This window comes from Cottoperca gobio, chromosome 16 (genome assembly GCF_900634415.1).
Source record: "Cottoperca gobio chromosome 16, fCotGob3.1, whole genome shotgun sequence".
NCBI classification, from domain to species: Eukaryota; Metazoa; Chordata; class Actinopteri; order Perciformes; family Bovichtidae; genus Cottoperca; species Cottoperca gobio.
In genome coordinates this window covers 17711418-17736072 of record NC_041370.1, presented here as the reverse complement: position 1 = coordinate 17736072, position 24655 = coordinate 17711418, and the positions used below count along the sequence as shown (strand labels likewise).

Here is a 24655-nt window from a genome sequence, read left to right as displayed (position 1 = left end):
TTGTCCACTTCCATTCATCCTCTGCTCGGCCCTTTCACTCGTTTTGATTAATGTCAGCCATGCTACTTTATGATCTGCCCAGATATCAGTGATGCAGCCGCAGACTCCTGTTGATAATGGAGGCATGTCTGAAATTACAAACTGGCTGATGGGAGAGAGAGGGAGAGATACACATTTCACACATGTGTCTATATGGGTGCACAAATGTTGTTACTTATCTGTGTGTGTTCCAGTGTGTGCTTGTGTGTATGTGGCCTCTCAAGTGATGCATCAGTGTACTGATCGATATGCAGCTGTCTGGGGCTCCACAGGAAGTCAGGGAATGTGCTGGAGTCAGCAGGGCTCTATACCAACTTACCAAGATAAGAAAGCACACACACACACACACACACACACACACACACACACACACACACACACACACACACACACACACACACACAGATGCAGATAAGTGCCAGTAAGTAAGGGTCTATTTCAGGGCAGAAATAATGGCAGGTTGGCAGGTGCCAGAGACTCTTAGGGACCTGGAGGTTTCCTGAGAGGAGTATCAGGGAGGTCAGTGGAGCTGGAGGGCAGAGAGCCAGCAGGAGACACTTCGAGGGCCGATGAATACTTTTCCAGCAGCAACTGGGACGTGTCGGCAGTAACTCACAATACAGGACCATTGAATGACGAAATGCAACCATTAGCATATGTAAAACCACATCTACACTGTGAAACATAACCATATACCAAAACTGATATTTACTCAAACCAGTTTATTAATAACTAAAAAAATCCTTCCTGAGTAATCGAAGAGACCCTAATCACTGTTGACATGAGGGGGAAATATTCAGCAAGAATAATGACTAGTCATGTTTGACCGTGCACTGCAATGGACATAGCGCTTCCTTGCAGGCCAATCCAGCTTTACCATGTATACTGACACACAGAAAGCCAGTAGCCAACATGTAGCCTTGACACTAGTCAACAACCAAAACTGCTCATGAGAAGTCCTATGCATGGTATAGTGAGTGAACATTGTATATCCGTTCTTTTAATCAGGCTGTAAGAGGAGGATGAGCACTACAGAAAGGACCTGCTTTGGTCCAGACGGATCAAATCAAATCAGACCAAACAGTGTGCATGGCCAATGGGTGTTGTGTGCCTGTGTGGATTTAGATCTTATTGGAGCATCAATGGAAACAAGCTGTATACAGCAGCAGTTTGATTAGACCATTGGCTCCGAATAAACCTACTGCTCTATGTTTGCATGATAAAATACAGATTGTCCAATAAATTCTTTCCAGTGTTATTGTGTTTTCTAGCAGCACTGGAATCAAAACAGTTAGTACTGGTTATATAAAAGGTTTGAGCATCTGGAAACCTCCAGACTTGAGCACAGGCCAGTACTGGGAATCCACACTCCTGCCCAGCCTTCACACAGGAAAACAGTGTGAGACAGCCAACACAGCGCTAGGCTAGGCATCAGGAGAGGATGACAATATTTATATTTATATCAGCGCCAAGGGTAGGATTTCTGGAACCATAACATCGTTGCACCTGTTATTTCAGTCAGCCATATGGGTGCCAGGTTTCAGGGTGAGGGGTCAGGTGTCCGTGCCTCTCAGGGCCAAGGATGTGTATGGTTGTGTGTGTGTGTGGGTGGGCGTGTGTCCCTTTCTATGTTTGTATGAGTGAATGGGTGTGTGAACGTAGAAAAGTGATTCATTTACCAGACAGTGCAGTGAAATTCTGAAATACAGGTATTTTCATAGACAGTCGAACATAAATATGAATAAGAACAGTGGTGCTGATTACACCATCTGACGTAAACACAATAATGTTTAGAGAAGAGAATGCATAACACATTTATGGAGGAATACATACATACTGTACACAAATATAAAAAACACTATCAAAGTGATGAATGATACTGCTGTCATGTTCAGCTCTGCAACCATCAGTGTCACCACAAATACATGTCAGCCAACAAGATTAAGGGAGCCTAACAGTCATTTGGTTGGTTGGTTGGAGTTAAATCATCAATCCTATTGAAAGCTAAGGTTTGAAGAGGCCTGCAGCAGGGCACAGCAACTGCACAGTGGCAAGGTCAGCTTAGTTTACAGTTTGTGAACTAAATTATTGAAGATTATTGGAGGAAATGATAATAAACAGGTTTGTCTACAAGGTTACTCAACTTTTGTAAAACTACTTTAAAATAATGCTCCCTTTGTAATGTGTTATTCTGTACTGGAGCTTTCACAGTCACACTTTACAAATGGGTTCAAGCTGCTGATAAATCATTTTTAGAAAGTGTAGTCATTCAGTCATTCAAAGCTACACAGCATGGCAACACCATATACAATCAAAAAAAGAAGAAAAATCATTAAGTCCTTATGTTTATTACACAAAAAGAACAGCAAAGGCATCACCTTCATCATGATATGATTCACCACTTTGACCCAAAAAACTGTTCTACTCAGCTGAGTAAACGTCCTGATATGTGACCATTCAGAGTTAGTAAAAGTAGAAAAAGGCTTTTCAATCTTTTTTTTTTCTTCTCATAAGCATGGTTATTAATGCTATGCACAAAAGCAGGCTCTTGTTTGTTTAACATACATTTTGATTGGAAAACATCAGCAATGGGTTGACAGCAAAAACAAATGCCATTACAAACAATGCATTTAACTTTCAAATCAGGAAAATGCATATGAAGAAACCAGCCTTTGGTACAAAGTTATAAAAAAAAAAAGGAACTCACATTCACATTTTCCGTTACTGTAATCATGAAAGAAAAAATGTAAAACCAGCCATCAATGTAAAGCTAAATGTTTTAGTCACAGGCAAGGTACAGTCCAGGCATGTAGTGTAGGTAATATTTAAGAAGGCAGAAAGCAACACTGCTGTATTCAGCACGCAGAGTGATGCTCGGGGGAAAACTCTGCTCCACTGCCTTCATCTCAGAATCCACCATGAGGCTGCATATTGTGCATGTAACATCATATTTTGTGCAAAAAGCACACAAAACATGTTGCACACAAATTACAAAATACAGTACATATTAAATACATCATTCTGGATTTCATTTGACTGGAAGTTTTTGGATCATTTGACTATGAGCAAGCATCACTTTTAAGGTGTGGATACAGTATATAGAGCCGAAGTGGAGGGTATGTTGTTGGTAGATCTGCAAGGCTACACTAGTGAAGGCTAGAATCCAGACCTGAGCATAGGACATCCATTCAGATGGTTGGCATGAATGAATGAATGAATGTGATGTTTTCACTCTCCTCTGAGGCTACGCACGATGCCAAGCATACCGCTGAATATGTGAAGCTACTTCAGATCCTTTTCTCACTTTCCTTGGTCAGTTAGGCTGCACTGGATGCCACATACAGTTCTAAAAAGTTGAGTGTGTAAACTCACAACTAAAGCACTTTTGAGTCTGTAGGCGTGGAGGAGCAGTCTGGGTTTGGTATGTACAACAGTAATGAAAAGTGTTCAGAGGTTATCACTGACTTGTTGGTTCAATCGTAAGGTGAGGTTGAGGTCAAACAATGACAGTCTCTATGTGAAAGGCGTGTGAGAAGGTAAAAGAGGAACTGTGTTTGTTGAGGGGGAAGGATGGAGGCACAACGGGGGTGGTGGAGGGAGAGGAGGAGGAGGAGGAAGTGGGGGAGCGGCTGGCCCATCGGGAGGGGCGGCGTCGGTTGGCTGGACGGGCAGGCTTCGAGAAGTTCTTCTGAACGCAGGAGGAGACGGAGGTCTCTTTGTTCTCCTGTGGAGAAACAAATGAATTACCATTTAGGATTATCACACCGTTCTATCAACAATTAAATTCACACTCGGATACTTTACATTTTGTCACGTGTTCCATCTGAAGTCTTCTTGAGCCTAGGGGAAACAACAGGCATATTTCAAACAGGAACACGCTTATGTGGAAAGGTCACAAAAGGTAGATCCCATTCTTTTTGGTCGAGAGGAAAGCATCTGAAGTGGCGTGGCTCTGCTGCCACTTACCAGATCTTCGAGAACAGCCTTTTACTTTGGACAGTGCTCCTCGGTTGAGGTTAAACTAAAGTGGGTGATTACATTCTTTTCAAGAGGTCAAATAAAATTGGCTTGATAATCGCTCTCACTATTTTGTTATTTGCATGACTTTAAAGCGGCGTAATTGCTTCAGCTTTCTCACGTCCGTGCTCTGCCAAGGGCATTTAGTCAGCTGGCTTCTTGCAGATACTTCTGTAATTACTACACAAAGGCCAGAAAAACACTTCCACTACAAGGCCCCATGGAAGGACTGGAAGATGAAAGACATGTTGTTGAGGGTGAGAGACCTCCTGCCAAGTACTTTATATGCCAGTTCCTTTTGTTAGGAGCCTTTAAGCAATGGAATGGCCCAGATGCCCAGATAATAATGGAGGCTCTGGCCTGCTTCTGTCTCTGAGCACATACCAGAAATAAACAACATTCCCACCGGAGCTGTCCTCAGTCAAGGGCAATCGCTTAGTGTTTCAGAATGGAATGAAACAGGACGAAATGTGCGGGTTCACCCTGGTCTACTGGTGTGATTGGCCTTGAAAATATAGTTTGACTTAATTGTATTTTAATCAAAAATGCAGACTTACATATTTTATTCCAAGAGAATGCCTCTAAATGTTAACATCTGTTCAGTGAATAGCACACTAACTGAGTGGCAAGTCGGATGCTTATTTGTGAAAGTGTGAATACAGACAGTATTTTTCATACTCTACCCACCTGCACTTTTAGATGTACCTCTTTCACACACATGGCACTGTGGCTGCTGAGCTGTGAATGTGTGGTGTGCGTCTGCGAGGTGTGTGAAGTCTGCGTGTGTCTCAGAGTGGGAGGTAAGTGCAGAGGGTTCATGTCCAGCATGTCCAGTTCTGTGACGTTCTCCTCCTGCCTGACACCGTCGTTAGGATTCAAAGCCATCTCGTTCGTTTGGCTCTGGTTCTGTTTAGCCCGGGCTGCGCTCTCATAATTCTTCAGAATCCTTTCTACTGCCCCGTAGTTGGACCTGGATCCCTCGGGCCGTGGGTACGCAGCAAGAGTGAGGGCTTTCCAGGGATGTTCATTCATCATTCGAGGCCCAGGCCTGGAGGAGTCCAACTGGGAAGGAAGAGCAGTTGCATGACTTAGCTGTGCCTGGTGCCCTGGTTGTGTCACCCGTCTTTGTCGGTTCTCAACAGACGGCTGGTGGAGTGAGACACCATCTCTGGCTGACTGAGACTTTGCTCCATGGGGATTCTCATTTTTGGAGCTGGAAGCATCTCCATTCTGACCTGGCTGGGTGTTTGAAGGCTCAGAAAAAAGAGCCTCTGTGGCGGCTCTGCGTTGTGTTTTCCTGGATGGACTGCTTGCTGTTTGAACTTTGTGCATGACCTCAGAATGGAGTGCAGAACTCTGAGAGGTTGTTGTTGCTGCCTCCCTGAGTCCAATCTGTAGCTGTTCAGATGAAAGGTCAGAAGGAATTTCTTGAGCTTCAGGACCACATCTCATTCGCCTTGGCTGGACTTTGGGGTTCTGAATTGTGGAATTTGAGGTTGAGGGAGAGACTTCAGGATGCACACCCATGACACCAGTGGTGAAATCAGTACAATGTGGCTGACATGTTGTCTGCCTGGGACGTAAAATCTCATCTGATGCACCAGTTGGTAAAAAGACGGCTTGGGGACCCACAGAGCCGGCATCTGTTACTGTTAAACTGTCTTGTTCCTTTACGCCACGGCCCATCTCAGCCTGAAACAAAGTTCTGTTGAACTCAGCTGTTTTTTGCTCCAGCAATATGTTTCTTCTGGAGCCCTGGAGGTTGGGGCCGGCAGGTTGTATTTCAAGAGAGGACAAGAGCAAATCTAAAGGTAAATCTTTGACAATCGGAGGCATTTGTAGGTCAGGGCTGTTATGGTTCCCATGGCAGTAATCTTTTCTAGCAGTCAATATGTTGACTTCAGAGAAGCTTTTCTGGACAGTCCCGTATGTCGACAGCTTACTGCTGGTGAACTTGCTTGCATCACAGGACCAGCGGTTGTGGCAGCAGCCCATATTACATCCAGAGTTAGTCGGTACAGAGCACGATGCTACAACGCCGTCTATTAAAACTTTTCCTTCATTTTCTTGTAGCATGGCCTCAAACTTTCTGACAATAGATGGGCTGCTACACTTTTTGTCCACTAGAACACAGGGGCTATGGCACTTCCTCACTGTCGCCATGGGGGATTCTGGGATGTAGAGTTCTGTGTCTGGATGGGTAGGGGAGCTCATATTCCAGGAGGAAATGCGGGGAGGGATGGGTGGAGCTTCTGCATCAATTTCAGAGAGTACTCCAGGGCTAGTCTGTGTTTCTCTGTAGATGTCTGGATTAGCACTGTTTGACCTCCAGGATTTGCTTGGCCCTCTGTCAGCCCGCCAGGTGTTGTCTGGTGACGAGGTGATCCAGTTTTCCCTCTCCAAGGTCCGAAAGTCATCATAAATTTGGCTGAGGTCGCAGGGAGATTTATCCGCCTCCAGTCGGGTTTTATCATGGCCAATCAACATGTCGCTCTCCTCAGTTGGGCTCAGGGATTCAGATCGATTCCTGAAGAGAATGACACAGTGAAATGCATTTACTATTACAATAAGAGCATCAAGACATAACGGGAACAGTGATTATCATATTTGCATGCTGATGCCAGGAAATTAACATAGCAAAAGGGATTTATTTACCTCTTATCCCCACTCTTCTTTCTGATTTCATCCTGGTAGCTGCAAAGCTCCTCGCTTACACGGGCTATCTCCTTCAGAGCCTGAAACACCGAAGGGGAGACAGAGATACAATGAGATGCTGGATACTGTGTATTGTTGAAGTACTACACAAATAAAACTTTGATGATTGATAGATAAAAAGGATTATCTATTCAAAGAAATAGACACATGGGGGTAAACAGGAGGCAGTACAGAACACTGATGATTAAACAAGTTTGACAAGCAAACAAATCAGAACCACACCAATGTGTCTATACTGTATATACTGTTTTTAACAAATAGAGAAATTGTTTGAAACACTCACAGCATTGAGAGCAGTGGTGTTTTTCTTCTTTTCGCTGCCGTAACTCAGCTCTGCCCAAAGAAGGCTTTCTTCAGGACTAACAGGGACATTGCTTTCATTACCGTTTGAGACATTTTTCTGTGGCATTGCACATCCAGGAGCTCCATGAAACAAAGCATCCAGCTTCATTATATCCACAGCTTCATTGCCATCAGTGACTGAGTCTTGCTGCCAAGTGCCTCTTAACTCATCCACTGGCTCAGGTTGTGAATGGTCAATCTGAGTGAACTGACCACCAACATCATATTCATACATGCTGTCTGCTTGGAAGCAGGTGGAGTGGTGACCATCTCTGCCAACACAATCACTGAAGTTTCTGTTGCCACCGAAACCAGGTAAAGGTTGATGTCTGATGGGCTCTGACTGACTGCTGCTGCTAAGAGGCTCGTTGTCGCTGAGCAGACTAGAGCCGGCGCTGGTTGAGCGAATGCTGAGCCTGTGTAGAACATCATCGTTGTGCTGCCTCCCACTGTCCAGCCCGATCTCTTCTCGCTTGGTCCCCACGTCACAGTACAGCTAGGAACAGGAAGAGGAAATAGAGGTCATGATTAGAATAAGGGTGAATACAGAATAGGGTCAAGAATTAAATGATCAGAAAATATAAAATGTCATATAAAAGTATACTAACAGTACAATACTGCATCTGCACATACTCACTAAAAACTAATTTGGGATGATGGGAAGTCAGGCAAGACAGTGTTGAAACAAATCTTAAGAACATATTTAGCCCACAGAGGATTAAAAAAAAACATTCAAAGAATTATTTCAAATACAATTGGATAACCTCTGGTCTCCTACCATGAGATCCCAAAATAGTAACTATTTCATGTTGACTGGGCTCCCTTCCCATCACGCAATTTCTAGTTGGGACTAGTGCCTTTTAGTCCTGCTTTATTCCTCTGCTGTTTTACTCTCTCATTTTCTGGTCTCGGAGGGACAAATGCGAGCCACATGTTCTTTTCATAGCAAATTGTTCCAGTGCCTTCGCACTCTGCCCAACCTCTTTTGTATGGCTTCCCTCATTAAAAACACTAATCTGCTCCTCTGGGCATGTAGAGTTTTGACTCGGGCTTTGTCACCATCCATCTCATTCTTTACCCTTGCCCCTTTGTCGTAGGACCATTTGCTCTGAATTTCTTCCTTCTTTGACCGATCTTAAGCTGTTATACTTTCTTATCCAATACTTCTCATTTAACTCACCATTTTAAACCAATAAGCTGAAAAGGTTTGACGTTCTGCTGTATATGCTATCTGCTTATACTTGGTTGATGAATTCACTGATCATGGTTTATCAAATCATGTAAAATGCTAATAACAAGTTCCTGGAGCTCAAGGTGAAGTCATAAAACTCAAAGATGTTTACTGTCATGTACGACAATAAGATTTACTATCATGTTGCAGTAAATCATCACATTTAAGAAAATGGAACGGCTACTTTTGGCATATTTATTTGAAGAAAAAAAAAAACCACACAATTAAAATCGATTATCAAAATTGTTGCCAATTACTTTTCGGTCAATGTACTAATCAATTTATTGACTACCGGTAGTTGTTTCACCTCGATTTCTCATATTCCCCTAGCACAATAATTTGGTACACAGAGCGTCATATGAATGCATTTTCTATGAACTAAAAACATGTCGAAATAAAAAATTGGATTGTGAATGAATAAGCCTTTCTGTGTTGGCCTTGTGACCATCTCTTGTAAATGTATTTCTGTTTCATGCCAGCTTCTCTGTCTACATCACTCCAGGTCATAGCCAGTATCACAGTACACAGAGATCAGAGAAATAGCAGAACCTTTGTCCTTCTCCTTCCACTCCATCCTTTCCTCATACTCTGCAGCTGCACTGATCAGGGATATTGTTTTGACAGTGTTGATGGTGTACAGGATGTGTAGGAGGGAAGTGTTACACAATATAGGCTGCTCAATGAATGCAAAGCCATATATCATACACAAAATAATTAAGAAAGGTTTCATAAGATTGTAGTTTTTTTCATGTAGTTTTTCACTTGTCTTACTTTTACCTAAATCCAACCTTAACCCTAAAGCAAATATTTAAACTAAGACATAATGCAGTAATATTCTTATTCAGACACACTCAGAGCACCTTACCGCTTCTATTTTCCTCTGCATATCCTTCAGCTGGCACTCCCATTCCCTCCTCTCCAAGTCGAACCTCTCCAGCAGCTCCGCTTTCTCCCTTAACCAGTCCCTCTCATTGTGCTCCAGACGACAGCGCAGGTCCATGGCTGTTGAGTGTGTGTCCGCCAGGAGCCTCCGCTGCTCTTCCCTCTCCCGGCGGAGTGTTGATGTCTCGTCGTGCTGTTCTCGAGCACTCCGTGACGCCACAGAGCCGGGACCAGCAGCTGACTGGACTCCGCCACTAACAAACCCAGCACACTCTCTAGCCTCCAACTGAAGAGAAAGAGACAGAGACAGAGAGTGCAGAGGACACAGAGGAGGAGAGAAAAGGGAGTGAGGAGATGGGAAGGGAAAGAGTGGGAGAGACAGTGGAGAAAACAGTCAGTGTGATAAGGGATATATTACAGTTGGAGAAAAAGAAGATGAGAGCCAGATGAGACAAGCAAGGCAGGAGTGAGAGAAATTGGAATTAAGAGAATGAAGGAGAGGCAGGAAGAGAAGGTGGAGGAAGTGAGGGAATAATGCACCACGGGGACGAGTGCGAGTGGGTTCAGAGGAGGGAAGAGGGAGAAAAGAGAGAGGAGTGAAAGATGAAAATATCCTGTAAGAACTCACACAGGGTTCATGGGTTCAAGGTTCAAGTCTCTTTTCTATGATACTTGACTAACACAGGATGCAGTGCAGGAAATATGTCTGCAGAGGATGCATGTGGACTCAGTCAAATGATACTCTATGTGCCAGTTTTTAGAGAAACACAGACCCATACAAAGAAGATCTTTCAACACAAATAAGACAGAATTTCTGATTCATTTCAACACATAACAATGTTATTAGGTTTAATTTGATTGCATTCGTTATGAGGAGTATTACTGTGCTCCTATTCAATGCCCTTTACAAGTGAAATTCCCTGGGCATTTCCCCAGGGAATTTCACTGGCCAAAAAGTTTAACCAAAAACATGTTGTCACTTCACTTAGAATGAAAAATGTTGCAAACAAGACAGGGTTCAGAAAAAAGGCTGAAAAACTGATTGAACTTGACAAAGATTTAAGTCATTGTGTTCTGATCTGTGTCTCTAGATTAGATAATGGTGTGAGGAAAACTAATCTGAAAAGTCCTCTTCCAATGAGATAATACAAGGGTATTATCTGAAGTGGGGACTTTCCTCTTGTGTAGTATTTGTACATAGATGTGCATTCTGTGGTAATTATGTGCATTTCCGTTTGCATGTAAAAAGGGGGAAACAATGTTGAACTGGAAAATGCCCTGAGCGTATGCATATATGTGTGTGTATATAGTGTGTGTGTGTGTGTGTATGTGTGTGTGTTAGAAATAGGGAGAGAATGCATACAAGCATGCCTGAGTGTGTTATTTCAGTGTTCAGTCACAGACAGCGACCAAAGCCTTCTTACAAGCCTCGACCATGGAGCTATTTCTGCCTGTGGCCTGGGGTCATGAAATTATGGTGGAGAAAAACAAGTCAACCCTTTCTGTCTGCCCTACGGCTCTTCTCAAAGTTCTCCACAATTACAGATGGTGATGGGTGCTGTCCACAGTCTATTTAGACATCCAAATGTAAACAAATAGTGAAAGTGCAAAAATAAGAGGGTTAGAGTCTAAATTAGAGAGCTGAAGACTGTTTTTAATTGATTGGGACAGCAAAGAAAAAGCAGTCTTCTTAAAGGAAACTCAGGAAGAAGTTCACATGCAAACAGGTCAATAGCATTTCAGGGAAAACACACCTATGCACACACACACACACACACACACACACACACACACATCTCTCAGTCTCAAGGAGCCATCTCCTGCGACCCTTAGACACCCTGTCTGTCACTGTATGGCACATAAAGGTAACTGTGTCACCATGATGACGCACTATAAATAGCGGACACACAGCCTTGTACAATGTCACATTCCGAGGGGAGGTGGGGAGGGGAGGTAAACGGAGGAGGGGGAGTTGGCTTCTAAGGCAGAGTGAGATGCCTCTTAGCTGCCAGCAACTTTCATAAATCATTGGCATGCGGAGAAATATGCCAGGAAATATCCGGCCTGGGACCTTGGATGCTTGCTTGGTATTTGGTGGTAAGTGCCCAAAAAGGATGTGGAAACAACATACAGCAGTTACATTCACAGCCATAGCCTACAGTGGAGAAAGGTGTGTAATTAAAATCTCAAGAATAGAATAATCATGCAACTATGCATAGAACTTAGAATTAGAAGAATTTCTGGTATGGCAGATATACGACATATAGTATCAACTAAACAAAATTCAAAATTATATGATGATTTGGCTAAATAGTTTGTAGCAATCGGCTATGGTTTCTCAACCAATCAGATGACCAACAAAGGTAAGCTAGCTGCTGACAACAGCTAAAGAAATACGTAAAAATATGTAAGATGTAGACATTGTATGCATGAAACTTCATCTATAAAAGGCAATTATGAAGACATTTGTGGATTTAAGCAGACTATTATCATGACATCTTCACCATGACAACGTGCAAATGCCTTTTCACTTACGGCACTTCTAAAGTAAAGTTCTAAAATTCCAACTTTCTGGAGCCAAGTCCTGAAGTATCCACCACTTGTTCCATTCACTAACTTCAGGCTTGAATAATACACTACAATAATCCTCTACAGTATTCTGACCGCCTCCCTCTGATTTCAAAGTCTGTCTACAAAGTGCAATAATGAACAAACAAAAGCTAGCTGTCCAGCTAGCAGTGCAATACTAACACGTTTATCATAGAACACTGCAAAGAAGAGTTCAGTAGAGCCCTCTTTGACTGTATGGCACAGTCAGCTGATTGCATCAAAAGGCTCTTCTCAGACATGCACACCGATTCTGAAATCAATTTTCAAATCAAAGCTGTTCTGGATTGTCATCAGTGTGATCAGTATCAGCATTCAAACTGCCTTTACAATTACCTTTTACCTCTTTAAAACCCTCTGTTTTCACTTTCCATATGAGCAGAATAAAAAAAAGGGATCTCCTCTGCACTGGTACAGTGAAGCCAACATATGGAAAATGGCAGGAGTTTCTCACCCATGCTGAAATTGTTCACATTTCACTTTGAAGGGAAGAGAAGTTACACCCATTTTGCTCTACTGACCTCCTTGCATTGTTTTGCATGCATTCTTGTCTATTTCTTGGTTGCCCACGTGATTTGTTTATCAATTGATTTATAATTTACGCAATTATCACTGTCATGTGCAATATTCACTTTTACGACTCTGTACTTATATTACTGTTACTGTATTATATTTAATTGTGTACTCGCCACTTTACTTTCTTGCTCTTTTGCTGGAACAATGTAAATGTCCCCGTCGTGGGACAAATAAAGGATTTCTGAGTCTGATTCTGATAAACAAAGGAAGTGAAACAAATAGCAATTCAGTCTGATTATCAGGCTACTCATGTTTGTGTTCTGTATTATAGAAAAATATGATTTCAACAACCTTGTCTATGATCAAAAGCCACATTACATTTCTTGAACTAAATGCAAACCAAACTTTTGTTATAGACCTGTAACAATTGAAGAATAACATTTGCATAAGTCTGTAAATGAGTAATTTGATTACTGAGCTACAAATGTGTTTAGAAAACTTTACTTAGCACTTGGTGAACACATACCAAAAACCATAAACTGTGGCAGGATGTGGCATCAAGACAAAAAAAACAACTTTTACAATGGAGCTAACCCCGCCCAGTATGGCTTAACTCCAAGTCACATTTCCCTTGGTCTGTTTGTGCAATGAATATAGAAACGTCTGCATGTGTGTGTGGATGTTCTATGCAAAATCTCACACACACACACACACACACACACACACACACACACACACACACACACACACACACACACACACACACACACACACACACACACACACACACACACACACAGACATTTCTTTAGATGCTGATGTGCATGTAAGGATTCGATATTAGAGGCCACTCTGGAGAATCAAGTTGATTTGTTTGGGACAGGAGAGATGTCTTGTTTCTACATTTGCAAAGGGCTCATGGAAGTCTGTGTGTGTGTGTGCGTCATCATGATATAAACTTCTGCAGTAGATTAAGCCTCTTTCTCCCACTGGCACAATGGGCTTTACAAACACAAAACAGAACAGTAAAAGTCTCTGTTTTTATAAGGCTCTCTGTCAACCACACTGTGAGCCAGCAGGACAAAGAGAAGAGCTGAACAGTATCACTGTGCCATCTACTCACACGGAGAGAACGACATTATGGCAGTTATACCATCTGTGATCTGGGGAAACCATGTTACTGCAAACTTTGTACTAGGGAGCTGGCAGGGTAAAGTTTGTTTAATGTCCGGTCAAATTGAATCAGACATTTGCGTTCTCACATACAGCTACTCCAGGTAATGTGTAGATAAGTTCATGGTAGCAGTACATGTGTGAAAGAGGCTTATGTTGCATTCCTGTGTCATCATGTCAGCAGTGGTCTTGTCCAACTATCACTGCACCACCTTGTTAATCTCCAGCACCACATTTTTGAGCTTCATCACTTCACTCAAAATCTTTCTTGTAGCTTCGTAGGACGAACAAAAGGAGAGTTGTGTGATGGGTGAACGCGTGACCAATCAGTTTTAAGTCTGTGATAGGAATCATATGGGGCTCAACTGGCAGATAAATACACTGTCGTCACAAGATTACAAAAAATTAGACATATGACAAGTACTGAGACACACAGAGGCAGTCAGCACATGGAGAAATCAAAGTCTGAGAACATTTCACAGAATCAAAAGTTTTCTGGATTAGACTTCTACTTTAATGCAACCAAATAAATCAATCTTCTGATGTAACTAGAAAAAAACGTAATCCCTAAAGCCACATTGCTTTGAAGAATAACCGTGCATGGTCCTTCAAGTGTTCCGTGCAATGCCTGACACAGTGTGGCACTGGTATGCAAAACCATTTCAAGAAACACTTAACAGTAGCTGTCCAAGGCAAAAATAGCTTAATATTTCATCTACTTAGAGCTAGTTGTTAAAAGCCAAGTTGGGTGTCTGTGTCTGGTTGAGCGGGGATAACTACGTTTGTCTCCTCTGTGCAAATCTTTTGTCTAAGCTCAGGCTTGAGTTTGATGGATGGCAGGGTGACTTACCACCCTGCCATGTGGGTGGCAAACGAGGTGAACACAATTTACACTAAATTTGCCACACATATGAGAAAATACAAACAAGAAACAATATACTGTAGATATTAATGCAAAAAATGAGTTTTTTACATGCAGTGCACTACTTGCAAGATTATTGTTACTTTGTATTTGGATAACTGTCCTCACTGTACCTGCACACACACACCAGACATGTACAGCTATAAAGTAATGCATAAACTGCTCTAACAAGCACACGCACACACACACACACACACACACACACAGCACACGCACACACTGTCTATAACTCTATGACTAATTATGTGTTTGCAGATGCTTTTGAATAGTTTTAAAGAAGTTCCACCCACACATCACCATCATCATCATCATCATCATCATCCCTAAATTACCTGTGCAATCCTGGATTTGAGCTCAGCCTTCTCCAGCTCCCAGGCACATCTGTCTCTGGTGTACTGCAGTTGGAGCTCGCTCCTCTTCTCCTCCTCTCTCTTCACCTCCGTCTGCACTTCCTCCAAAACTGTCTTCAGGTCCAGCAGAATCCTCCGGTTCTCCCCTCCCTGCATGGAAACACAGTTGGCAGCAACCTTGTCAACCAAATATGCCAGATAAACGTTACAGTATCCTATCACACAGTGCAATCAGAGAAGAACTAATGAAATCAATTATTTGTAATAAACTGACTTTTACATTGGCATATCAAAGTATATTACATTTTGAATGTGAAGCTCCAAGTGATATTCTGGAAATATATATATATATATATATATATATATATATATATATATATATATATATATATATATATATATATATATATATATATATAAATAAGAGATGATACCACAAAACACAACAAATTCACTGTGAACTTATTAACCATTGATAAACTACAACTTCCCATTCAATAGTGGTACAGAAGAAATAACGCATATGTACAACAGACCCACTAAAGGCACACACAGAACTATATTTAGCTTTCACATTGGGTAGTAAATATTTCCAATCACTTGTATGTCAGCTACTTCTCGCAACAATGACTCCTTCTCGCGCATCCATTCTTCCTTATCCTGTATGTGTCGCTTTTTCAAATCCTCAAATTTCTTTTTAAGCCGCGTGTGTTGTGTTTGCTGCTGCTGCTGCTGGGCTTCGGGACCCGGCCACATTTGTCCCCTGAGGAACTCAAGCTGTGTCCCCTCTCCACCTTCTCCTGAAGCACCGAACTGGGAGTTGTAGATGTGACTGAAGACGGTGGGCGGAGAGGAGATCCTCCTTGATGGGCTACGACTTTTGCCCTTGCCTCTATCTGCCCTATCCATCCTGGAGCACGGCATAAACTCCCAGCCCTGAGACGGGACGTTGCCCCCGCCAGCACCGCCCCCACCGTGCATCCCCGAGCCGTTCATAAACCCACTCCACATTTCTCCAGCGCATTCAAATTAAACCTTACCTTAAAAGAGATAAATTATTAGAAGCTGGTGACCAAGCTATTTTGAAAGTCTTCATTTCTGCTCTGTAAAGCACAAATTAAAAATGTAATATTTTTTTATATAGATCAGCACACTTTGCCATCACCAACTCAAACTGTTTATCAGCAGGTTTATCCAAACCCGGCAGAATCTCCCGTCGGCCACAGGACAGCGGCAACCGCTGTGCTCATACAGGCGGCGGGACCGGACCCTTCGGTCCCTTCCATATCCTCCCAGAGACAAGGTCAATCTGTCATTCTTGTGCCAGAGTCCCCACGATGTTTTGTTTTGTAATCTTTTATCTCAAATACTTCCTCACTGCTGCACCCCTTCCTTGTTTATGTCGAAATCTCAGGACGCGCTGTGTCGTCTCTCGCCCCCGCACAGAGTCGTTGTAGGCGACGATCCAGGGCTGGCAAAAACAGACACCCAGTAACAACTCCGACGCGAATGGGAGAAGTCCCAAAAATATCACGGAGCAGCACTGATGTAAGAGCAGCAGAGTATTTTTACCCGCTGTAACCACGAGTTTGTTTTCCTAGAGTCAGATCGCTGGAAATGCAACAGAGGTGGCTCCATTAATCAACACCGGGTTGCTCTAATTACGTGGCAGGATACCACCTTGCGCTGTATCCATGGCAACAAATCCATTTACGACATCAAAACGGCTGTATGCTAACGGTCACTCATTTCAGAGGCGTTAGTATGTCTACCACCTCAGGGCAGTAATTGTGACGCTACATTTCAGTTTACTCGTGCAAAAATAAGCCGTAGTTGTCTTACCTTGACTTTAAAAAGCTAGTTTCCCAACGTTTCTCTTGTCTCATCTGTAGCAGGAGTACTCCCACCATTCTGTCATTTCTCATCTGCTATTAGCATGAGAGGGGGATGACTATCACGAGGAAAGCGACGAAGAGTGGGATTGTATTCCTTTTGATGGAGATAACACACATAGCTAACGTTAGCCACTACCTACAGTAGTCTGTAACGTCAGGCCTAAAAAAACGTTATTCGTTTTGTTATTTGACATGACATGACTCGTGACATAGTAGGTAACGTTCGTAGTATGCTAGGTAATTAATAGTAACGCACGAGGTAGCTTCTACATAAAAAAGTGTGATGCTTGTCAAATATTCTGCTCAAACGCTAAAAAAATAACTTGCAACGACTCGCATCTTCCACCATGCCGTTTGGACCCTTACCTCTTCCTCTAATATGGTATTGAATGTTGTAATTAATGTCCTTAAAAACAGCCACGAGAGAGCCTAAATTTCAGCCAACGAAATAGCTGAAATGAAGTCTGGGCTGGAATGCAGTGGCTCACTTAAAAACAACTGGAGAGCGACAGCCTACAGCTGAAATGATGCTTTCATTAACGAGGATAAAATCCTCCTTTCTCTCTGTTTTCCTGTCTCTCCCTCCCTCTCTGTCTCCACAGCTGGCCCTAATATGTGACGTAAAACATCCCACCGGTGGGATGAAAGAAATGGACCGGTTCCGCCCCCGTCCTGGTGGTCAGGTCCGTTGGTTAAACAGATCAGCACATTTCTGGCTACATTTTTCAGACCCACCCAAAGTAATTTTTACACAATTCTGAATGTCACATAAAAGTCCAAATAGGCTATGGGTAAAATGCCAACGCTTCTCTCATAATCTCATGGACATTTGGAGGATTTGTTACAGCTCATGCTGACATTGTATCATGACTCAGACAGTGCCTAACAAAACCTTGGGCATAGGCCGGATGTTTGTTTCAATGTCATATGGTGTGTGTGTGAGTGTCTGAGTGTCAATGAGTGTGCACTTTAGTGTGTGTATAGTCTGTGTTAACAATGTACTGCTCATAGACCTCATTATTGCTGAGGTCATGTGAAAACCTCATTAATAAACATTTGCAGCGGTAATGGTTCAAGTGTAGGTTGTGTTGGTAAAGAAAATCTTATGACTTATGACTTTGGCTTTACAGACCCATTAAAAACAAATTTCACCGCAACATAACATTAAATGTATTTAAAGGCCCTGTATACTGTTTTCAGTTATTGTGGCTGATTAGACCTCTGTTCAGGTTTAAATTGGACTGTGCTGTGCCAGGAATTACATGTCCCCAATATCTAATAAGAGTGAAAATAGTGTAAACTAACAGGAAAGTGAGACAGATGTCAATCAAGCATAGTTGGTACACGCCCACACAGTCCTGAGAAGTGTTTGAATAGGAATAGTAAGTGAAATAGTCAGAGAGTTTAATGACATACTCACCTAATAGTGCACTGTCGCTCCAAGGTGTGTGTTCTCCAATAAATGTTGAAAGCATCTGAGTAGTTGAGTGGCTTGGATCATACATGGAAAATGATAATGTCCTGTACCTTGAGTGACCTTATGTGACATGTTCAAAACAACAGAATTGAAATGAACGAATAAGTAAAAATTAAATAATGAAAATCTACATAAAATGATATTAAGGGTGTGCTTTACAGAACAAAGAACAGGGTGAAAAGAAATACCAATTTAAAAATGGTGGCATAAGAGAGTGAGGAAAACAGAACAAGAATGAGGATCAGTAAAATAATGGGCTGAAACATCTGGATGGATGACCGTTACATGAAAAGGTTGGGGGGGGTGGGCAGAGGTAGTGAGAGACAGATTGACAAGAAGTAGTAAGAATAGTGCATATTAGAAATCACGGAAATTATATTTATTGAAGTGAATTTAAAAAGTAATTATTTCATGTGTTTGTATCATCTTACAGACAGTGGCTCCTCTTCCTGTTTATCCTCCTGCTTGGGAACATCCAGCCGGTCTATGAAGCTCTGCAACTCCTTCCTGAAGGCTTTCAGCTGGGCGTTGATACGATACAGCAGCTCATGATCTCTGATCCTGTGGAGCACAGGTGTGTTTGGACTTGAAATATTGCATGCAGTTAAACACAATGGTGAGGATGAGTTGAATGGGGAGACACTGTGATTCCTAACCACTTTTATGTGTTTAATACCTGCCACCTTCCTCATCCTCTTCCAGCCTGGCAAACAGCTCCCCGTTGGTGACGAATACTCGTGCCTCAGCGATGATAGTGCTGGTGTCAGCAATAAGCCTATCGAGGGTCCGACCCAGCCTTTCCGCCTCCATGCGGATGTCTATCATCTGCTGCCGGTCCTTCAGGCTTCTGGATAAAAAACGGCTGTCTACAGGTGAGAAAAGGGAACGTGTCGGGGTGAGGCAGCGGATGTTCCTCACCTCATCTGAGTCACTCTCCCCTCCTATAGGGCCCTCACGCTTGCGGTGGGGAGGGAGGAGGCGAGGGGAGGATGCAGAGGCCGAGGGGATGTCGTCATCCCGTCCTCCATCACTCTCTGCGTCGCTGTCCCGAGGGCTGCCACGGATGCCCAGGTGGGATGCTAGGTCGTAGCGCTGCATGTTGGAGAGCAGGACGCGGTTCTCATACTGGAGCTGCATGACTTTGCCGCTCAGTTCATTGATCTGCAGACGTGCAGCTTTCAACTCCTCCTGGAGGGCCTCCAGTTTAGCGGGGTCAGCTCCTCCTGGGGTTGAAACAAGGCAGCAATGAAAAGTGGAACACCTCTGCAAATGAGACTTAAATGTGCAGCTCCTGAAGGTTTTACGAAACATTTTTCATCAGATACAGATTTATCGATCTGAAAAAGAACAGTTATCTCTTGTTCTGCAATGCGGTTGTTTTGTCTCCTGCAACAATGACTTATTGAAAGACATTGAAAAGGTGAAAAACAAACAAACCTCCTCCATGTCTCGATCCAGCTTCATGGGATCCAGCCTTGTATTTCATCTTATTGAGTTCATTCGTCACCTTAACATGAAAGTGAATGTTATTCCTAAGTGCTCTAAGTGCTGCAAGTATGATCAGTTCACACATTTTAATTTCTTATGTATGAGGCTTAGGTAACAGACATATTTTAGTAAAGGCCACAAAGTCAATGATGATACCAATAATAGCACCAGATACACAAGGAAAGAGGAGAAACGTTACATCTTACGTCGCTGAAATTAAAACTGTATTATGTTGCCAAGTAATATGAGAAAGCATAACATAGCCATGTCATATATTATTTGCAGTCTGTTGCCATTTTGATAGAAATATTTAAATAAAAATGTAACTGCTTAACAAGGCTTCAAATAGAGGGCGAACTAAATAGATAGTCCCAGACAGAGAAACTAAAGGGGAGTAGTTCCATATAATTCATAAGGTAGATGTGAGTAGTTTTGTCCCTGGATCTTACAGTAACAATACAGTTGCCCTGTTAAGAAATTGGCACTTTTTGGAGCAAACCACAAACCTTTTTGTTGTCTTCTTCCACATCTGCTAAATTCCGGCGGAGAAGTTCTGCCTCATCCTCCACCAGCTGAAGCTGCTGCCTCAGCTCTGACAGGGCCTCGCCCTGCTCTCTGCAATGTTGACCTCCGATACCGTCCACTCCTGCTGCCGCCAGACTAGGAGAGGAAACAATAGTTTCACCATACAGTCTGGTTAAACTCAACCATGAAAATGATTGTCCTTGTCACAAATGTTTTATTGAAATCTCCCTTATATGGGCATATGATGCTTTTCAACTATCACTACATTTTAACCAGTTTTTCCTACTGTTTCAATCATCAAGAGCTGATGAATGAAGTCGACGTACCTGTCTTCCCTCATGTCATCCAGTTCAGCCTTCAGCCCCCTGTTCTCTACCTCCAGCTCCACAATCTTCCTCCCCAAGATGTTCGCCTCCTCCTCCACCAGGCGTAAGCGGAGTTTCAGCTCTGATTCGCGGGTGGTTGGAGGCCCTCCAGCCTCACCTTTAGGCAGAGGACTGTCCACGTCCCCGTAGAAGGAGCGATACTTCTGCAGCTCATAGTCCAGTCGGTCTTTCTCCTTGTCAATCTTTGCCATTTTTTTCCTCATCAAGATGGCTTCCTCCTTGATGAAGGCCACCTGGCATTTCAAATCCTCATTTTCTTCCTGTGGAGATAGAACAGAGGTTCTTTATTTACTCAGTACAGTCAATCTTTCAAGTGGTGAATTTATTTTCACAGTCAACATGGAAGAAAATACACAAACAGTGTAGTTTTTTTAGTGTAAGTTCTAATTAGTTTGGTAGGGTGCTTAAAAATACACATTCCCAGAATCAGTTTCATTACCTCAGCACATATTGTAATGGGTTTTGTTCTTGTGTTACTTTCACTCACTACAAATTATGACTCTGATACTTAGTTCTTTTCATTTGTAAATTGCATTGCAAACAACCTGATTATTAAACATCTGTTGAAGTTTATAACTTTATAATCTAACGACATAACAACTCACCTCAATGGGGGTCTGTGGAATCTTTCTCTCTGCTTTCTGCCCATCCTTACTTCCTTTTCTTTTCAGCGAGAGCTGCAGGGAAACAGTGGTTACATCATCATCATCAGCTCACTGTTTTCTTACTGAAGGCAGTGATATCATCCAGATTTATGGAGAGCTGAAGGCTCAGTATTGGAAAAACAGGACTGCTTAAAGCCACCCCCGAGAACATTTCTGGTGAAATATTCATATTGAAATCACAGTGCTCACAGAGGGATTTTAAAGGCTTGAAGTAAAAAAACATCCCCAAAAAGAACTATTTATTTGTTATATATAAGTATGAAATATGTAAGTATGAATGAATATCTCATAATGCACCATTACTGACATAAACACACTGATAAAACTCATAGGGCATTACATAATACCTTCAACCTGACCTTTATACAATTCACACCACACTTTGCATTGCACTTTCATATGCACACAGACACACTTCCATCAGCCCCTCACCTCTTTGGCTTTCTCCAGTTCATTCTGCAGGACCTGCTTGGTGATCTCCACCTCTATCAGCTGCTGCCTCAGCTTCTCATTCTCGTCCTCTGTCTTCGTCCTCTTCTCCTCCACATTCTCCAGCTCGTGGTGCAAGCGCACAGACACATCCTTCGCAACCTGGGAGAGGGACCGAAACAGAAGACACAGAGACAGAAGGATACACAGAAGTTGTTAATATCCATGGACATTGTAGAACATAATAGAATGATGTTGGACCTGCCATAGACTCACCTTGAGGTCTTGCTCTAGACTTCTGACTAGCTCTCCGTCCACCTGGCCACTTTCTGCAAACCGGAGCTTCTTCCTCTCGGCCTTCTTCAGTCGGTACTGAAGGATCCTACAGTTCTTGTTGGCTCTCTCCAGCTCTCTGCGCATGTCCTGTAGCTGGCAGGCGTCTTCCTCATAAAAGGTGTCCCGCATCTCATCCATCTCTGCCCGCATCTCCTCGATTTCAGTCTAGCACAAAACGGAGGATAACATGAAAATGTGCCTTAAAATAATTGAATCCAATCTGGCCCCCCAAAGGAAAATTGGTCAGGGCCATTTCAAAACATATTTTTCAAAACAAAGCATGCAGCTACGTGCAGTGCTATTCAGCCTGTACGCAAATACAACAGGTGCGACCACTGCGTACGCAAAAACATTACAACTTTTATGAACAAATAAAAAATGTCAGGCTTGTAATATGTTACCAATTTACCTTAAGATCCTCGTTTTCATCTTCCAGCCTCTCTATGTCTTCTTGTAGTCTCTGGTCTGGCTGTGGAGCCGGTTGTGGACAGTCTGGCTCGGGGGACAGCTCCGGCTCTGAGGCCGGCGGTGATGCTGTTTTCGTCTGCATCTTTGTCCCTTTCTTCCCCAAACTCTTATTCAAATGAAACTGTATTAGCTCGGACTGTAAGCATCCCTCTTTCCAGAAACCGGGTCCGCAGCCTATTGTGCTTTTGGAACTCTTCTTGTTGCTGCTCGTCGCCGCCGAGGCCTCCCCACCTCTCTGGTTTTTGCTCCTCAGTTTAGGGGATTTGGATGCGCAGGGCTGGTCGGAAACGACACGGTTTTGATCTGCTCTGGAGGGTGAAGAGGCATCAGCAACAATGCGGGGGGAGTCTTCCGGTGTCTGGATGCCGCCTCTGCTCAGCGTCGGGCTTTCAGCACCAGCAGCCTGGACAGCAGCCGCGCCTCTGACGGCAGAAGCGCCTCCGGCCTGCCGCTCCCTGCCTGTGGAAACGGGAGAATGACCTCGGCTGCTTCTCCCTCCACCTCCTCCTTGCTTTGACGTGATGGGCTTTGACGAGTTGCTGCCCTTCTGTGCAGCTTTAGATCCACTGTCTTTTAGCCCGGCTGGAGACGACGACCGCTGCTGCTTCCGGCTGCTATTGTCTGGCTGCCGCGACGAGTCGGCAGAGGATGGGTTCATCATGGTGTCAAAGGCTCAGCTCATCCTCAACAACATCCATACCCTTTACCAGTATCCCTGCACATGGGAAACAATGAGCTTTTCACACCTAAAGGCTACAAAATGTGGATGGGATTAAGGCTAATTAATACTCCTCTGCATGTCGACCAAAATAGTCCAGGTTTGTCGGACTAGGCTGAAAAACGAAATGATTTGGTTATTTCAAAAAAGACAGACACTCCAGGACGAACCATGGATTTTAGATGTTTTTTACATAAGCAGGGCTAATTAGGCCAGCGCCAAGAGACAGGTACGTGACCACTAGTGATTATGCATTCGGCCGTTCATCCCTTGAGATGAGTGTGAGATCAGCTGCAGCTCGGGCAATTAGACAGTCATTCGCGTCGCTGCCGAAAGGGCTATAGGAGAGAGAGCAAAGAGAAGGCAGTGTCATTGGCTCTTAAACCTGAAGCAGTAGCCAGCCAATTAATCCGCCATGCTGCCTGTTCAGTTGACAGGAATCAGGTTTTGAGTGGTCTCTGATCTGATCTAAGCCTCATCGACCTTAAAGAAACAAAGAACCGCCCAGCTTCTTGATATCAAATGATTAGCCACATCTAGGTTTACAGGAGTTCTGCCTTTTCCCATCAGCCATCATCTTGCTCCTCATATCCCACATGCCCGATGACTCATTACTCAAATGTATGAAAGATGCATAAAAGTAATAGAAGCAACAGCGTTTATTTTTGCCTGTTCCACAGTTGGCACCGTTTATGCATGTTTTTCCTTTGTCTCTTTGGTTTTAAAAGCACACAAAAAACGACTGCCTGTCACATAATCTCTCACTCAGTGCTGATTAAATGAAGAATATCAAATGAGTCCAAACAAGTAAGAAAGTATTGCTCTGTTATTGTGTTTTCTACATATAAACAACTGGGAGCACCAACAGTAAATCAAGCCACCTTGTCAGGCCTGACAGTACAGAACATAATGTGGACCACAATCACACAGTTTCATTACAGGTTAATGTTGCCACATTCATCTAAAACACGCACGATTATGACATGAAAATCATGAAGCTCCAAAATAATTTCTTACCTTTTCTGGGTGTTTTGTCGGATGCTGAAGGGTAGTGGTGATATGGAGGCAGAAGGGATGCTGACTCGAGCGCCTCCCGAGCACCGAGCAACCTGTTTCAATATTCATGACATTACATCATCGCTGGGAGGGCCAGGGCTGCACGGAAATGAAGCTGCACGCAGCAGACTGATCTCATTGGAAGAAGACATGATGCTCTCTCTCTCTCTCTCTCTCTCTCTGTCTCTCTCTCTTTCTCTCTCTCTCTCTCTCTCTCTCTCTCTCTCTCTCTCTCTCTCTCTCTCTCTCTCTCTCTCATTCACCTTGTATTCAGTTATTTGAATTGACCTTGAGTATATGGATTGAAATTGCCAACTAAAGAGAATGTGACTTTCCCAAAGTTGTATAATAGGTTTTATTTTCCAACGGAAAAGCAATGCACTTTATACAAGGGGGACATTATGACTGAGACAATGTT

General features: G+C 43.1%; 1 protein-coding gene across 5 annotated transcripts; it reads right to left on the bottom strand.

Moving 5' to 3' along the window:
* Window positions 1–1839: 1839 nt before the first annotated feature.
* LOC115021095 (protein SOGA3-like) lies at window positions 1840–24273 on the bottom strand. 5 transcript variants are annotated; one of them, XM_029451246.1, is made up of 13 exons: window positions 24199–24273; window positions 22405–23178; window positions 21936–22160; window positions 21663–21821; window positions 21171–21242; window positions 20506–20825; window positions 20161–20314; window positions 19604–19673; window positions 18843–19389; window positions 18598–18727; window positions 18110–18432; window positions 16637–16783; window positions 14811–14944 (listed from the first exon to the last, which is right to left on the bottom strand). In XM_029451246.1, the coding sequence occupies exons 2-11, from the start codon at window positions 23122–23124 to the stop codon at window positions 18322–18324; spliced, it is 2508 nt and encodes an 835-aa protein (XP_029307106.1). In that variant the 5' UTR covers window positions 23125–23178; window positions 24199–24273; the 3' UTR covers window positions 14811–14944; window positions 16637–16783; window positions 18110–18321. The 5 variants fall into 5 exon arrangements, with proteins under 5 accessions (XP_029307103.1, XP_029307102.1, XP_029307104.1 ...); XM_029451245.1 differs by lacking the exon at window positions 16637–16783 and having other exon boundaries at window positions 14830–14944; XM_029451243.1 differs by lacking the exons at window positions 16637–16783; window positions 18110–18432; window positions 18598–18727; ... (7 more) ...; window positions 22405–23178; window positions 24199–24273 and adding exons at window positions 1840–3763; window positions 4744–6583; window positions 6712–6791; ... (2 more) ...; window positions 15395–15834; window positions 15947–16403 and having other exon boundaries at window positions 14777–14944.
* Between the last annotated feature and the right edge of the window lie 382 nt (window positions 24274–24655).